Source organism: Camelina sativa, chromosome 3, assembly GCF_030686135.1.
Source record: "Camelina sativa cultivar CO46 ecotype springtype chromosome 3, ASM3068613v1".
In the NCBI taxonomy this organism is placed as follows: domain Eukaryota; kingdom Viridiplantae; phylum Streptophyta; class Magnoliopsida; order Brassicales; family Brassicaceae; genus Camelina; species Camelina sativa.
This window is the reverse complement of record NC_141882.1, coordinates 12,170,247-12,187,791: the sequence shown is the minus strand read 5'-3', so window position 1 is coordinate 12,187,791 and position 17,545 is coordinate 12,170,247. Positions and strand designations below refer to the sequence as shown.

Here is a 17,545-nt window from a genome sequence, read left to right as displayed (position 1 = left end):
CGTTCTCGCCACAGATGGTATAAGGTGGATTGAAACAGGCAGCGGAACAGGAAGAGGTGGAGGTGCGGAATTGCCGGACTTGTGAGCAGTGCGATCAATTGATTCCAATCAGCAGAGTAGTTCGTAGCTAGGAGCGGTTGAGCGAGGTTCTTCCACACTCCTGCTGCGAATGAACACGAGAAGAAAAGGTGATTCCTGGATTCTTCTGCATTGCTGCAGAAACTGCAGGTCACGATACAGAAAAATTAAACAATGAAGTTTCAACTTTTTATAAATAGACGAGAGACTAGCCCATTTGTATCCCATGCTGCATGCATGCATAAAACCTGAGTGCTTTTTTTTTTTTTTGGTACAAATCTTAACTGCATTTTAGCCATCTAGTCTTTTTTTTTTTTTTTTTTTTTTTTGTTCAAAAGCCAATCTAGTCTAAACTGGACGTTTCTGAAGTTACTGTTGAACACTCACTAGCCAATCATTAAAACTGACCGTTTTCCACAATTTATACTTTCGTGTTGGATAATACACAAAATCCAATAACTTATTCCTCAAACTCTGCATTAATTAGTGGTGGAAAAATATTATAAACAAATTCTGTAACAGAACGACGATACTTTCCCCATGGCTTCGCTCATCTCATGCTTTCTACTTATCTTTTACTCCACCTCCACCATTGTTGTCTCATCAAAGTCTCGGTGTGGGCGTTATAAATCGATAATCAGCTTCGGCGATTCCATTGCCGACACCGGAAATCATCTCCGTCTCTCCGACGTCAAAAATCTTCCTCCAGTCGCATTTCTTCCGTATGGCAAAAGCTTCTTCCATCCTCCCTCTGGGCGTGTCTCCGATGGCCGTCTCATCATCGACTTCATCGGTACCCTTATTTTCTTCTTTGTCTATCAATACTTTTACCATTTTTTATCATCTGCTTTAGTTCTTTCTTTCTTGAACAGCAAGTTAGATACCTTACGTACTTGTTTCTAAGTTTCTATAATATTGTCTTCGTATTTGGTCAGCTGAATTCTTGGGACTACCATACGTACTGCCTTACTTCAGATCCCAAAACGTGAGCTTCAATCAAGGGATCGATTTTACGGTGTATGGAGCAATTGCCTTGGATCGTGAATTTCTTGTGAAACAAGGAATTAAATCTGATTTCACCAATATTAGTCTAACTGTTCAGCTTAACACCTTCAAGCAGGTCGTACCTAAACTCTGCGCCTTTTCAACTCATGGCAAACTTAGCCTTGTTCTCTTCCAAATCTATGATCCATTGAGCTCGCTTCTATCATTTTTTTTCTTCCGGTGGCTTAGTTTTCAAAGTGATGCTTGGAGACTCGCTTATACTCATGGGAGAGATTGGAGGGAACGATTATAATTATCCATTCTTTGGAAGAAAAAAGTATCAATGAAATCAAAAAGCTTGTTCCTCTAGTTACCAAAGTTATTTCTTCTGCAATTGTGGTAACAAATATTTACATATGTCCAATGCCCTCCACCTTAAAAGCAGAGCCGGCGCTGAACTTTCTAGGGCTACAAGCCAAAAAAAACAAAACACACTAAATGCAGCTTCTAGGGTTTGAACCTGAGTAGTGGTGCCAATAACATGACAACTAAACCATTGGCCTAAGGAAAACATTCATAGAAAACGGCCGAAATTTTCGTTTTATTACGCATGGCCGCAAGCCATTGCTTGGCTTGCTTGGCCTCTTGGCCGGCTCTGCTTCAAAGTATAACAAATTTAACAAATTTAATACCAAAAACTACAGGATTTGATCGATCTAGGGGAAAAAACTTTTCTGTTGCCCGGAAACTTCCCAGTAGGATGTTCCACGGCGTATCTTACTCTATTTCAAACCGCTAAAATAGAACACGACCCTTTCACAGGTTGTATCCCGTGGCTCAATAAATTTGAAGAGCACCACAACGAACAGCTCAAGACAGAACTCAAACGACTCCAGAATTTATATTTACATGTCAACATAATTTACGCCGACTACTACAACTCCTTAAACCGTTTTTTCCAAGAACCAGCTAAATGCGGTTTGTTCACCTAAAAAATTATGTGATTGACTATCTCATTCCTCAAAAAAAAAAAAAAGTTTCATTCCTTAATTGACATCTTGTTTTGGTATTTTTTTTCATTAGGGTTTAGGAACCGACCTTTGGCTGCTTGTTGTGGAGTCGAAGGTCAATATAACTTCACTATCGATGAAGAATGTGGACATAGCTATTGTCAAAATCCTTCTGAATATATGAATTGGGACGGTTATCATTTAACCGAAGCCACGCACCAGACGATGGCTCAAGGTATACTCAATAGTCCCTATGCAAATCCTGCTTTCAACTGGTCCTGCTTTGGCACTAAATTAGTGAATAAAGAGGGTTCTTCAGCAGTAAAAATTCAAGTTCTGTGAAAAGGGTATAATCTATGTTGTAATAGTGATGAGAATAACAGGTACCTCATGGCAAGGTTTTGACATAATATATTATTGACTTATATATGATTCTACTTGATGATGATAGATGCAAACAAGAGATAATCTCTAATAAATGATAAGGTCTAAAATGGAGAAGAATTGACACAAGGAAAATTATGTGTGACTGAAATGTGTGATGCAAGATTGCTCAAGGTTTGGAGGGAGAAGTTTGAAGATAAGAATTAATTGCCTTCAAGAAGAGTACTTGTGTCAATTCTTCTCCAAGATCAAATTGTGAAAGATGCATCGTTTTTAACTTTTAAGACATTCATCGTTTAGAGAAAAAAAATCAAATCTACAAAATACTTATACCATCTTTTCCAATATAATTTTTCTGTTAGATATTAAATTAGTAATTGAGTATTTAGATGATTAGGTAAGATACATGATTGTCTCCAGCTCTTTTTTAAAGCAGACATTACAAGTCCAACATTATGAGACAAGTCGAAGATATAGGGTTGCCGAGAAAAATTATAAGAAAACATTTTGATTTTTTTTAGAGCATCATTACTCGACTAACGGCTGAAAGTTTCTCAAAAAAACAATTTTTTCTAATAATTTTTTAATTTCTGATCTATTGAATAAATGACACATATCTTGTTTGGTCTGACAATCTTTTCTCAAGTGACTCTGGAAAGAAACGTTTCCGAGAAAGCATCTCCCAATAATGATGGTCTTAGTGATTGTATATATTTTTAGGTTTTACTAATCTTTCTTCTAAATAAAACTCATTTGAATTACTCGTCTAGAAATGTCAAAATGGTACCATAGCGCCAACCTTACCGAAGCAAACATCATAAATCTAACATTATACTATATATTAAAAACTTGTTTCTGTATATGTTAAAAACATGTTTTTTTTATAAAATGACATTTTCTAATACCATGTGTACTAGAACTAATCAATCTAAAAAAAATCTGAAGTTAAGAAAAATTAATTGATGTCAAACTAACCTAACTACAAAGAAATATATTTACCGTTATCTTGTCTTCTTCATTCTCTTTTTGTTATATCAGTCTTTATTATTAGATCTCTTGTAGTTCTCAGTAAACAAAAGAGAACGAAGAAGAGGAAAGGGCGGCAAGGGTTTATAAAATTATTTATTAGTTCATAATGACTTAATGTCATTTGTAATCCATAAGAAATATTACAAAATTACTGCATAAAAGCTTCCAAGCATATATATGAATGGATTGAAAACATATTTTTAGTTTTACTAAAAGAGAGATTATAGTACATAGTATTGATACATCCTGTTCTTAATTATATCATATTCTAAATTATTAAATTTTACAAATAAATATAAAATAAGAATTTTATGTTAAAGTTTACTTCAAATTATTTCATTATGAATATGAAATAGAAATTCGATTAATTTGAAGAAATTTTTAAGAAATTTTCAATAACTTTATAAGACTTTAAAAAGAAATGTTCAGTAACTTTATACGACTTTTTAAAGCATTTCTAAGAATTTTGGGTTCTTATTCAGTTTTGATTCTCGGTTTGATTGAATTTTAATTACTGGATTTCTTTTATGTTCAGTTTATTTTCCAAGTTAAGCAAAAATGATTTTTAAAGTTGTATATTAAATCTTTTAATGGGCTGCTAACAGGTTGATTCTAATATGGACTGCATGTATATAGATGGTTTACATTATATTTTTTATAAAACGCCAAATTTGCGTATAGGCTAGTTTTTGTTTGTGTCTAAAGAATCTCTTACAATGTAGTAATAATAATAATTAAAAAAATCTATATAAATCAGTGCTCTACCTTTTTTCTGTAGGATACACCTTTCTAAAAAGAAAAGAAAAAAAGTTCATACATTTGTAGATTTCTTATCACATAAAAATAAAAGCAAGGGAAAGTAAATAGCTTCATGTGATGTCAAAACTCAAAATTATGAAAAAGGAAAAAAAAATCTGATTATCTTGTCTCTATACCTTTCCATGTTTGACAAAATCTCTAAAAAGTGTAACGGTTGCAAAAAAAAAAAACAGACAGTTAAAGCCTGTAAACAATATTAGTCGTGTCAGTTGAAGAGTCGTGTCAGTTCAAGATATATTACCTTGAATAACATTAGTTTTTGGAGGAAAATACAAAAGAGTCTTTTCTAATTTAAGTAAAAAGCATTGATTATAAAGTGACAACTCAGTGTCGATTCCCAGCTTTTTTTTTCCATCTTGGGATTGTCTTTAGTCTAAAAATGACATATCTACATAAATAAATAAATTATGTCATAGATTTTTTCTGGAAAATAAAACCAATTTGTTGAGATTTGCATTAATAATAATCAAAGTATTCAGTAATTTTTTTTCACGTTAAATTGGTACAAAATATTGTATAAACTTATTTAATAGTAAAATATTAGTAAAACGTAATAATTAACAGTTGATATATTGTTTTTTAATTAATAACTTTTATAAGTTACAGTGTTATCTTGAAATTCACATATAATTTCATAATTAACAACATCAGATAACGACAATATAGCTAAATTTAATTATGTATTATCATTACTTAAAAATGTTAACTAATTTTCATTAGTTCAGTAATTGGCGGCGTGAAAATATAGTTATATTTAGTATATTCATTATCATTATTTAAAAATGTAAATTAATTTTCACTAGTTTTGTAATTTGCGGCACCGCCACAAAAAATTTCATTAACTTTAAACAGTATGTTTACTTAAATTTTAGTGAACTAAATCGTGTTTAAGTTACTAAATTATAAATTTTGTAAAATAAGTAAAAAAAAAAGAAATTCTGAACTATATCTACTAATATTGAGGGTAAATTAGTGGAGTTCTGAATAATGAAAAAAAAAAAAAACTTTGTAACTTTTTAATTTATTCACTGCAAATACTTTTAAAAGTAAAAAATTATAAAAAAGCTGGCAAAACAAAAAGAAACAAACACAGTTCAACATGTGTCGTTATGATGATAAAGTAGCTAAGAGCTTCCTCACTGGACATTGGGTATATATATGCCTATATGGTAGGCTTCTCAATATCACCCATACAAACTCCCCCAGTTTCCATATCGCTTATTTTTTTTTTACTCAAGCTCTCTAGTAAGTATCTCTCACTTTTTTTTTTTGCAGTTTAGCTCTATTGCAATTCAGATCCTACATCTTGCAAACCCTATTTTAAAGAAATTTTTTGTTTCTTGAGTCATCAGCATATAGATTTATTTAGTTTGATATTTCGTTATTCATATATCAAGATGAAAGTGCTCAGGAAAGTTATCAGTATTGTCAATTTGATGGATGCACTAAAAGCTAGAAGCATTTTTCTTGTATACTGATATTTTAGAGGCCTCAAGCAGTTCTTTTTTTTTCAAAACTAAGACCAAATTTAAGAAAACAATATTTTTAAGGGAAGAAATATTTTTCAAAAGAAAAAATGGTTTTTTTCAAAGGCAAAAGATAGATTTCTCCAAGGGGAAAAGAAATACCATTTTCAAATAAAATAGTTATATGAGCCACAAGCTAGGCTCTTATTTAACCAGCTTCCGACCAAGGCTGATTCTGTTTGATCAAAGATGATTCTGCTTGTGTATATGTGATATTTATTTTCTATACACTTATTTAATTCTTCTGCACACACACGATTACTTTATTGTTTAATATCTAATAGTTTTTGATAATCCTTGATCTCACCTGTATCAAAAAGCTTCATAGCTTTTGGTTCAAAACTCTCAAGAAACCATTATCGACTAACCGTTTCTACCACTTTATCTCTTTTATGTTGGCATTGGGAAGTGCCCTTTATTGTTGTATTTTAAACTCTTTGTAGGGTAAATGTAAAAATTTGGTTTGGGTTGGATCGTGTATAGATTTTTTTCCAAAATCTCTAAAATCTTGATTAAATCGAAAATTCTGGGTTTGGATTCAGTCTAATTTTTTTGTTCTGTTCAGTTCAGATTTTTGATTAGATTTTTTTGCACAAGCCTAAACTAGAGGTTGACAAGTTAATTTTCTTATAATATCAATTAAAATTAAGATGGTCCAGTAATTTTTTTGTTCTGTTCAGTTCAGATTTTTGATTAGATTTTTTTGCACAAGCCTAAAGTAGAGGTTGACAAGTTTATTTTTATTTTTGTGTGTGTGGTTAAATACAATATGGTTCAGTTTGATTTTCTTCTCCTCAATTCATACTCGAATCTGATATTTGAATACATATAAGTAGGATGATATTGATCGGTATACAAAAAATGATTCCTCATGTTAAAATTTATATGGGACGAACTGTTGTACTTGTCTAGCTAGTTTAGTCAAAGGGAAGCCACTAATTCAATTCATGATTACCTTGTACGGATCGATCTTCCAGTTAAACAAGTCAGTATGCTCGATGATCAAAGTTTGCCATTTAGTCCTTCGTGGTTCCCCCCGTCGCCAGAACCATTTCCTCAATCAATGGTAAACCTTTTTATTATTATTGTCGTGCTTCAAGTTTTATATTAAACTCTATTGTGATATGTCTATATTGATGAATAAACTTAAGTGTTGCCTTTGTGAAATATAAAGGAGCTTAGGCAAGACCCTACAATGGTAGAAAGTGAGAACATGGACGAAATATTTGCTGGATTATTCTCTGTTCCAGCAATAAGCGAGGCTACTCCCACAACGGTTAGTTATACATTTCATGTACATATATTTTTTTCTTCCAGTTATCAGTTATTTTAATTAGTCTTTTTTCTCTTAATTAATATACAATTCATTATGAGGCATACATAAAACTTTATGCTATCACTAAACTATCAATATGGTTTAGTAACTGATTTCGTTTTTATTTCGCCTAAGCAGCAGCAACAACCACCATTATCCAATTCACATGGATATGTACAACAATCTGATGAACAAGGTTTATTAAATCCAAACACACTGAATTCTTTTCATGAACCTGTTGTTTCTACAATGGTAAATTACAAATTTCATTTTTTTGTTTAATACGAATGTATATTTAATTAGACTGTATGCTAAGAAACTAATCAATTATAATATATAATTATGTTCGTTTTCATTTTGCCTACGCAGCAACAACACCAACAACCATTATCCAATTCAAATGGATATTTACAACAATCAGATGAAGACGATTTATTACAGAACATGCTGAATTCTTTTCAGGAACCAGGTGGTTCTGCAATGGTACGTTAGATTTCCTTTTTTTGTTTGTCACTTTTAATTAGTTTTCGATGAATTAGGCAGATAAGATCATTACTGTATGCCATCAAACTAACCATCATTGGTTATATATTGATAATTTCTCGGAAGCAGCAACAACAACAATTGGTTTGCCATTCAAATGTGTATGTACAAGGAAACTTACCAAACATACAATCAGATCAGCAATACTTGTCCAACCAAAACATCATTATGAATTCATTTCAAGATCCAAATATTTCTACAATGGTAAACAAACCTTATTTTTATTTCAAATTTTATTGATCATTGCTACTTTAATGAAGTATCTGATTAATATATTTTTCATGAGCCAGATAAATATTGTTCAACAAACCGAAGAAGGAAACAATGGATATGCACATCAGCAGCCATTGATTGATTCTTTTGAGTTACCAAATCATCTTCAAGATCAGTTTCTATCACCACCTGTGTATGTAACAAATTAGTTACAAATACATTAATTTTGAATATACATATAACATTGATCTAATGTTTCTAATGTCTTTTTTTTTTAATGAAATACAGACCAGAAAATTACCCGTCGTATCCGGCGTACCAACATGGTCCGATTGGTTCGCATTTCAACATGTACGAGCAGCAACCAACTCCGAGAGCTTTAACAAACAGAGAAGACGAACCCTTTCCCCCAAGGATGGTTTCAGATTTGGCTACGTAAGATCATCTTTTTCGTAAATACTATTTACTACTTAATCAAATTGTGACTCCTCTTACAAAGTAAAATTAAGAACTGGTACTCCTTCCTATTATATATATGATTATATAAGATTACAATTATATGTTTAGTTATTAAATTGTTTTCGTTAACGCAGAACTCATCCCCTACAAAATCAAAATATTAACACCATTAGTCGACCACAAATGCCACCGAGCTCTACCAGGTATATATTATACTAAGTTTAATCTCTGTTATATTCTTTTAAATACAATCATTCTCCCGATATGAATTTCTCTTATATATTTGTTTCACCAAATAGTTACAGTTATATAGATAAGTTAATTTGGAGTTAATGCAGGACATATTCTCAACAAAATCAAATTTCTGTGATTCCTCCTCAACCTCGAATGTCATCGAGCTCGACTAGGTAAAGATATTGTTTTAAGTTTAATTTCTCTTAAATACAGTTATAATTTTTATATATATCTTTGTTAAATTACTTTGATTAATTTGAAAAAAAATTAAAGAAATTTTCAATAACTTTATAAGATTTTTAAAAGAAAATTTCAATAACTTTATAAGACTTTTAAAAGAAAATTTCAATAACTTTATAAGACTTTTTAAAGCATTTCTAGGAATTTTGGGTTCTTATTCAGTTTTTATTCTGGTTTGGTTGAATTTTAATTACTGGGTTTCTTTGATGTTCAGTCTATTTTCCAAGTTAAGCTAAATTTTTAAAGTTGTATATTAAATCTTTTAAAGGGCTGCTAACGGGTTAATGGTTTACATTATATAATTATAATTATATATTCAAAAAATATAATGATAATTTATATATATATATATATATATATATCTTTATTAAATTATTTTGGTTAATATGCAGGAATTATTTTCAACAAAATCAAATTTCTATGGTTCCTCCTCAACCTGGAATACCGTCCAACTCGACTAGGTATATATATTGTTTTATGTTTGATCTCTTTTAAATTTTATATTTCTGTGTCAAATAATTTGTCTTGCGTAGGACATGTCCTCTACAAAATCAAAATTCTATGTGGCCTCCTCCATCACAAGTGCCTTTGAGCTCTACTTGGTATTTTAAAAAAAATAGTTTATTCTAAGTTCACTCTCTTATAAGTTACAAATATATATATATATATATATATAATAGTTACAATTATATAGTCATGTATTTCTTTGTTTAAAATATTTGGATTAATGCAGGATTCCTCAACAATATCAAATTCCTATGGGTCCTCCTCAACAAAATCAAATTCCTATGCGTCCTCCTCAATCTCAAATGCGGTCAAGGTCTACTACTACTAGGTATATAAATATATATTATTCTAAGTTCAATCTTTTATATATATATCAACCTCAAATGTCGTCGAATTTTACCAAATATATATCTTTCTCCATTATTTTATTATAAGTTTAATATCTCTCTTTCCTATATAGAATTTTCTTTATCTATATATATCTGTTGAATTATTTGGGTTAATGCAGGACTCATCTTTTACAAAATCAAATTTCTGTGACCTCTCCTCAACTTCAAATACCATCGATTTCTACCAGGTATTAAGTCCAAACTTATTAGTCGGTCACAAAATTCAGTACAAGAGATATTTTCTTATGTGGCAAATTTATTTTTGAACTCATTTGTTTTTTTGGACAAAATAACTTTCATTCATTTAAATTCATTTAAATCCTCAAAAGAGGGTAATTTATACAAATTAGAGCTAAGATAATACAAGGAAAATAAAGATAAAGGCTCAAAAGAGGGAAGTTCATTCAAATTTTTAAACTCATTTAGTTTTCTCATTTCTTTAGGCATCATGGCAACGCGCAAGAGTTGGTAGATCAGCCTTTTCCGAGCTTTAGACCCCCTCAACAAGAGACTTCTACACAAATACGTCCATGCACAAACTCATAGACTACTCCTTTACAGGTACCATATATTTCATTCGATGATGAATGAACTACGTGATTATCTTTTTTCTTAAAAGTAATTTCAGTAAGAAAACTAACATTTCTTAAATATTAACTAAAAATGTTATATAAGGTCCCACATCAATGACAAAGTTTTTTTTTCAACGTCTTTGATTATTTACTTTCACTTGATTAGTTTATTGAAGGCCACATCAAAAGATCATTCTACAACAATATTTAGTTTAAAAAAAAAAATCAAAATTAGAAATATATTTTAAAGAACATTTATACACACACATATGTATATCTAGATATGTATACAAAATTAGAACTTTTATCAAAATAAAAAGTATTATTGATGATACAGACAAGTGCTATTGTGGGGCGTCGAAGAAGAAATGATCAAAATCAATTTGTGCAGGGAGAATCATCATCGCCTGCCCAAAGAAAGGTAGTTTATAAATATTTGTTACTCTCCAAAATAAACAGAATTGATGAGAAAAATACATTTCAATAATGCAGAGGATCGTCTTGCCAAGAAGCAATGTTGATTCAAATGCAGTCGATCATCCCAGTGAACATAGGTTTATACTTTCCCATCTATTTTTTCATTTCATCTTTTTCCATTTATTTTCGTAAAGTCGTTTATATTTTCATAGGACTCTCGATATGAAATTATCCCTCTACTCATCAATATTAATATCATTTTTATGAACATCATAATTATGTTTGTATTGTTTCGGATCCAACAAAAGTATGACAGATTTGTCCCAAAACACAAAACTACATCAAGCTTACTTTAATTACATGATTACTACTTACAAATTTTCCATATATAACTTTTTAATGGTACTTTGCATATATATAATTAAATTCATATTATTATATTTATTTCACAGTATTTTATCATTGACTACAAAAGAGACTTATGAACATTACTAATAAATATGTTTTACCTTTTTATTTCAGGATACAAAATTCATTATATGATCCAACATATGAAAGCCTTGGTTTAGCTATCGATCCTATTTTGAGAAAATTCCATTTTCAACGATGAGAAAACGCTAGAAAATTCATTTATTTAGCTTTTCTAATTTATTCATTAGATTACAATCTTTATGTTAATCTTTCTGTGTTTATGAATTCTATTGATGATTAAGAACTATTTACATTGATGATGAATCAAATTTTATTGTAATCATTAATCTTTTCTTGTTTTCTCTTATTAATCTATACACTAGTGACTTCGGAAGAAAACAATTGGCTCTTTATAAGATCCCAATCACTAGTGTATAGACTAATAAGAGAGAGAGCGAGAGAAAATAAAACAAGAACGGAAAAATGATTCCTATACACTAGTAATTTTGGAAGAAAACAATTGGTTTATAGTAAATGTTTCTTTTTGTGGGTGTCAAAATCCTTTTAAATGTTCTCAAAAATTACTCTGCTTTTTTTTTTTTTTTTTTTTTTTGTCAAAAAAAAAAAAGAAGATATTACTCACATCCAAATTTGTTTTTTAATGTAAAATTTACAAAGTGAGGATTCGAACCTTCAACCACAGCTACAATTATTATTTCCCCGAACCAACTCACCCAAACTTAACATCGTACCGATACTCCTTAAACAATTAAACTCATGGCCCCTAGACGGCTAGACTCTAGACCTCAAACCTGATCACGAATTGGAGGGAATGATTATAATTTCCCATTCTTCCAAGGCAAACCTGTTGAGGAGGTCGAAAGGCTGGTTCCGCTGGTAATCAGCACTATTTCTTCTGCAATCATGGTAAACAATTTTAACCGGATTCTTGATTTGCTAGTCTCGACAAAAGATCAAAACATATTTGTTTCTACTGATCAGTTTTTCATAATTTATAATGTTTGGTGCTCTTATTTTTCTTCTTTTTTCTATCAATACTTTTTAGGCAAAACCGACTGTTATCGCCTGCTTTCTTGCTTGAACAGCAAGTTAGATACCCTACGCTCCTAAGTTTTTATAATGTTGTCTTCGTACGGTCAGCTGAATTCTTGGGACTACCGTACGTACCGCCTTACTTCAGATCCCAAAACGTGAGCTAAAATCAAGGGATCAATTTCGCGGTGTATGGAGAAACCGTCTTGGATCGTGAATTTCTTGTGAAACAAGGAATTAAATATGATTTCACCAATATTAGACTAACTGTTCAGCTTTACACCTTCAAGCAGGTCTTACCTAAACTCTGCGCCTCCTTATACCGACTACTACAACTCCTTATACCGTTTTTTTCCAAGAACCAGCTAAATAGGGTTTGTTCCCCTAAAAAATTATGTCTTTGACTATCAAAGTTTCATTCCTTGATTCACATCTTGTTTTGGTCTTTTTGTATTATGGTTTAGAACCGACCTTTGGCTGCTTGCTGTAGAGTCGGGAGTCAATACAACTTCACTAATGGTAAAGAGTGTGGAGACAAAAGAGTTAGCTACTGTCAGATTCCTTCTGAGTATGTGAATAATTGGGATGGTTATCATTTAACCGAAGCCACATAGCGGAAGATGTCTCAAAGTTTACTCAACGGTCCCTATACAAGTCCTGCTTTCGACTGGTCCTGTCTAGGCTCTGTTTAAATGAATAAAGATGATGAGTTAGTTTACTTGCTCCAGCATTTGCAATAAAGAAGTAAGAAATCATCTGGAAGAGTTGCAGAGAACTGGAAGCGTTATTGACGAAGAAATGGGTAGTCCAATATTGTAGTGGAGACAGTTTCCTAATAATCAAACGTTTACAAAACTATATGATATTTAGCCTGTGCATAGAGATAGAGGCATATTCATTATGAAGTTTATATAATAAACAAAAGTTTCTGTATTAAATCCCGTGTCTTTGTCTAGAGTATTACAGTTATCTAAAGAACATAGGAGAAATAGAATAAATCTACAGACTACAGCCTAATTTTCTAAAAGGGATCTTGGAGGTTCGCCCATCTCGCCATGATGTGTGTATCCCATGCATGGCATTTAGGTGTCTTTTAAGTTTTAACTCTTTAGACTTGGCATTTAAGTGCCATTTAGTCCATATCTAATTGTGGACGTTTTTGAAGTTACTTCATTTGCAACAAATAACCTATTTGAGAAAGAAAAAAAAAAAGAAAGAGAGACACCATTTTCCCAAATTTACTATTTTCTTGTTGGAATTGCAAATGGGTCCACCGTCCACGGAATCCACCACTGAACATGCTGATCCCATGCTCTCTCTCCGTTATTTAGTACTCCACCACCGTTACTCTTACTTCATCAAAATCTCGATGTCGGCGTTACAAATCGATCATCAGCTTCGATGACTCCAGCGTCGACACCGGAAATTATCTCCATCTCTCTGACGTGGAGCATCTTCCTCAAGCCGCCTTTCTTCCTTATGGCAAAAGCTTCTTCCATCCTCCCTCCGGCCATCGGAGTCTCATCATCGACTTTATCGGTACCTAATTTTCTTTCTCTTCCTTACATTTAGGCGAAACCACTGCTTTCCTCTACTTTAGGTCGTTCTTGCTTGAGCAACAAGTTATAAACCCTACTTCTGCTTGAGGTTTTGTAATGTCGTTGTACTATTTGGACAGCCGAATTCTGGGACTACACTACGTACCGCCTCACTTCGGAACCCAAAATGTGAGCTTCGATCAAGGGATCAATTTTGCGGATGGTGGGTTTCTTGTGGAAAAAGGAATTAAATCTGATTTCACCAATGTAAATCTAATTAAGTGTTCAGCTTAACATCTTCAAGTAGATTTTATCTAACCTATGCACCTCGTCTTCTCATGGTTAGTAGAAAATTGGCCTTGTTCTCCTCAATATCTATGATGTTGCAATCGAGCTCCCTTGGAGCGGTCTTTTTCTTTTGGGGTTTAGATTGCAAAGAGATTCTTGGAGACTCGCTGATACTTATGGGAGAGATTGGAGTGAACGACTATAGTTACCCACTTTTCGTATCAATGAAATCAAAGAGCTTGTTCCTCTAGTCATCAAAGCTACTTCTTCTGCCATTGTGGTAACATATGTTTACCTGATCCCCTCACGATAAAGTCCTACGTGTGTGTTTAATATTAACAACTTCAGCAACCAAACTACAGGGGTTGATCGACATGAAGGGGAAAAACATTTTTGGTCCTCGGAAACTTCCCAATCGGATGTTATGCGGCGTATCTTACTCTATTTCAGACCGCATCAGAAGACCACGACCCTCTCACAGGTTTTCTATCATGGCTCAACGAATTTGGAGAGCACCACAACGAACAGCTTAAGAGAGAACTCAAAAGACTCCAAGAATATATTATACCCTCATCATGTCAACATCCTATACGCATATTACTACAACTCTTTGTACCGGTGATACCAAGAACCAGTCAAATATGGTCCGTGCCTTTCTATTGTTTTTTTTCTTTTGTCTTTGACCGTCAGTTTGATCTTCTAACCAATGTTTTATATGGTCCATTTTAGGGTTCAAGAACTTACCTTTGGCTGCTTGTTGTGGAGTCGGAGGTCAATATAACTTCACTATTGATGAAGAATGTGGACACAGAGGAGTTAGCTATTGTCAGAACCCTTCTGAATATGTGAATTGGGACGGTTATCATTTAACCGAAGCCACACACCTGACGATGGCTCAAGGTATACTCAATGGTCCCTATGCAAATCCTGCTTTCAACTGGTCCTGCTTTGGCACTAAATTAGTGGATAAAGAGTGTTCTTAAGCAGTTAAAATTCAAGTTTTGTGAAAAAGGGTATAACCTATGTTGTAATAGTGATGATAAGAACATGTCCTCATGGCAAGGTTTCGACATAATATGTTATTGACTTATGATTCTACTTGGTGATGATAGATGCAAACAAACGATAATCTCTAATAATGATAAGGTCTATAGAATGTCAGGAAAATTAGGTTTTAGATTGCTCAAGGTTAGGAGGGAGAAGTTTGACTTTTAAGACATTCATCGTTTAGAGAAAAAAAATCAAATCTAAAAAATATGTATACCATTTTTTCCAATATAAAATTTATGTTAGATATTAAATTATTAATTGAGTATTTAGATGATTTTCTCCAGCTCTTTTTTAAAGCATACATTACAAGTCCAACATATGAGACAAGTCGAAGATATAGGGTTGATGAAACTATCTAGGGTTGCCGAGAATGCAACCTCTATATCTCCTAAACTTCATATTATAAGAAAACATTTTGATTTTTCTTAGTGATTGTATATAGTTTTCGTTTTTACTTATCTTTCTTCTAAATAAAACTCATTTCAATTACTCGTCTAGAAATGTCAACATGGTACTAGAGTGCCAACCTTACTGAAGCAAACATCATAAATCTAACATTATATATATTAAAAACTTGTTTCTGTTTTTTTTTTTTTTTTTTTTTCTGTGTGTGTGTGCATGTCTGAACTTGTTTATCTCATAATGTGACTTGTGATGTTCGCTTCAATACTCTTCGGTTGCAATATATCCGGTTTCACTGGCTTGGTTAGAAACTCCGATCCATCATAGATTTTCTTTTAGTTTGTGTATCTACTCTTCCCCTAATGATCGGTCATACTGAATGCATTAATTATAGCGAGAAGCTGTTATTTTAATATTTTGGCCAAATCAATTTTGTGGTCTAGTCTAAAGACATTTAACGTTAAATAAAAATTTGCGATTACCATATACAGTTTGAGGTAGTTAAGTAGTTTCTTGTATAATTAACTTATCTGAGATTGTCAGGCATATATACCATTATAATTAACTTTAGACTATTCAGATTTTTTTTATAAAATGACATTTTCTAATATCATGTGTACTAGAACTAATCAATCTAAAAAAAATCTGAAGTTAAGAAAAATTAATTGATGTCAAACTAACCTAACTACAAATAAATATATTTACCGTTATCTTCTCTTTTTCATTCTCTTTTTGTTATATCAGTCTTTGTTATTAGATCTCTTGTAGTTCTCAGTAAACAAAAGAGAACGAAGAAGAGGAAAGGGCGGCAAGGGTTTATTTTAAATCAATGTGTACTAGTTGGAAACTAATTTATAAAATTATTAATTAGTTCATAATGACTTAATGTCATTTGTAATTCATACGAATTATTACAAAATTACTGCATAGAAGCTTCCAAGCATATATATGAATGGATTGAAAACATATGTTTTGTTTTACTAAATGATACATCCTGTTCTTATATCATATTCTAAATTTATACATGAACTAAATATAAAATATAATATATCAATATAGATTATAGTTCATAGTAAATATAAAATAAGTATTTTATATTAAATTTACTTCAAATTATTTCATTATGAATATGAAATAGAAAATTGATTAGTTTTAAGAATATCTTAAGAACTTTTCAATAACTTTATAAGAATTTTTCAAGAAAATTTCAATAACTTTATAAGTCTTTTTAAAGAATTTTTCAATAATTTTAAATTTTTTTTTTAAGGATTTTGTGTTCTTATTCAGTTTTGATTCTGGTTTGGTTGAATTTTACTGGGTTTCTTTTCCGTTCAGTTTCTTTTCCAAGTTAAGCTCAAAGGATTTCTAAAGTTGTATATTAAATCTTTTAATGGGCTGCTACCGGGATTTCTCTTAAAAGATTTTAGTAGTATGAACTGCATATAGAGACGATGGTTTACATTATTTTTCTATGAAACGCCAAATTTGCATATGGACTAGTTTTTGTTTGTGTCTAAAGAATTACTTACAACGTAACGTAGTAATAATAATAATAATAAAAATCTACATAAAAATAATAATAAAAATCTACATAAATAAGTGTTCTACCTTTTTTTCTAGGATAAATCTTTCTAAAAAGAAAAGAAAAAAAGTTCATACATTTGTAGATTTCTTATCCAAGTACAGCTCAACAAAATTATATCCCAGAAAAATAGAAGAAAGGGAAAGAAAATAGCTTTAAGAGATGTCCAAATTATGAAAAAGGAAAAAACAAATCTGAATATCTTGTCTCTATACCTTTCCATGTTTGACAAAATCTCTAAAAAGTGTAACGGTTGCAAAAAATATAAAAACAGACAGTTAAAAACCTGCAATATTAGTCGTGTCAGTTGAAAGGAATCATCATAAGCAACGAACAGTGATAGATTTGGGTAGAATCCATTGATCTATACACTCACGGTCAAGCAACCTGCAGAAGAAAGAGAGTGGAGATAAATCATGAATCATCATCTCCTGCCCAAAAAAGGTAGTGTATAAATATTTGTTACTCTCCAAAATAAACAGAATTGATGAGAAAAATACAT

At 31.6% G+C, this 17,545-nt stretch overlaps 1 protein-coding gene and 2 pseudogenes across 3 annotated transcripts; all 3 read left to right on the top strand.

The window, feature by feature from the left end:
* The first annotated feature begins 618 nt into the window (after nucleotides 1-618).
* On the top strand, nucleotides 619-2,414 carry LOC104778929 (GDSL esterase/lipase At1g28650-like; annotated as a pseudogene).
* Nucleotides 2,415-5,951: 3,537 nt separating this feature from the next.
* Nucleotides 5,952-11,315, top strand: LOC104778928 (uncharacterized). Of its 2 annotated transcripts, XR_015595500.1 has the most exons (17): nucleotides 5,953-6,896; nucleotides 7,005-7,106; nucleotides 7,284-7,397; nucleotides 7,515-7,628; nucleotides 7,758-7,892; nucleotides 7,979-8,094; nucleotides 8,190-8,336; nucleotides 8,495-8,563; nucleotides 8,699-8,767; nucleotides 9,227-9,295; nucleotides 9,368-9,436; nucleotides 9,568-9,669; nucleotides 9,850-9,918; nucleotides 10,174-10,291; nucleotides 10,640-10,723; nucleotides 10,795-10,856; nucleotides 11,242-11,315. XR_015595500.1 is itself a non-coding variant. In XM_087508896.1 (15 exons), the coding sequence occupies exons 1-14, from the start codon at nucleotides 6,822-6,824 to the stop codon at nucleotides 10,274-10,276; spliced, it is 1,353 nt and encodes a 450-aa protein (XP_087365022.1). In that variant the 5' UTR covers nucleotides 5,952-6,821; the 3' UTR covers nucleotides 10,277-10,291; nucleotides 10,640-10,787. The 2 variants fall into 2 exon arrangements, 1 of the variants encoding a protein (XP_087365022.1); XM_087508896.1 differs by lacking the exons at nucleotides 10,795-10,856; nucleotides 11,242-11,315 and having other exon boundaries at nucleotides 5,952-6,896; nucleotides 10,640-10,787.
* A 2,194-nt stretch (nucleotides 11,316-13,509) lies between these two features.
* On the top strand, nucleotides 13,510-15,081 carry LOC109130505 (GDSL esterase/lipase At1g28640-like; annotated as a pseudogene). Its single transcript, XR_015595501.1, has 3 exons — nucleotides 13,510-14,289; nucleotides 14,372-14,653; nucleotides 14,739-15,081. The product of XR_015595501.1 is annotated as a GDSL esterase/lipase At1g28640-like (transcript).
* The last annotated feature ends 2,464 nt before the right edge of the window (nucleotides 15,082-17,545 follow it).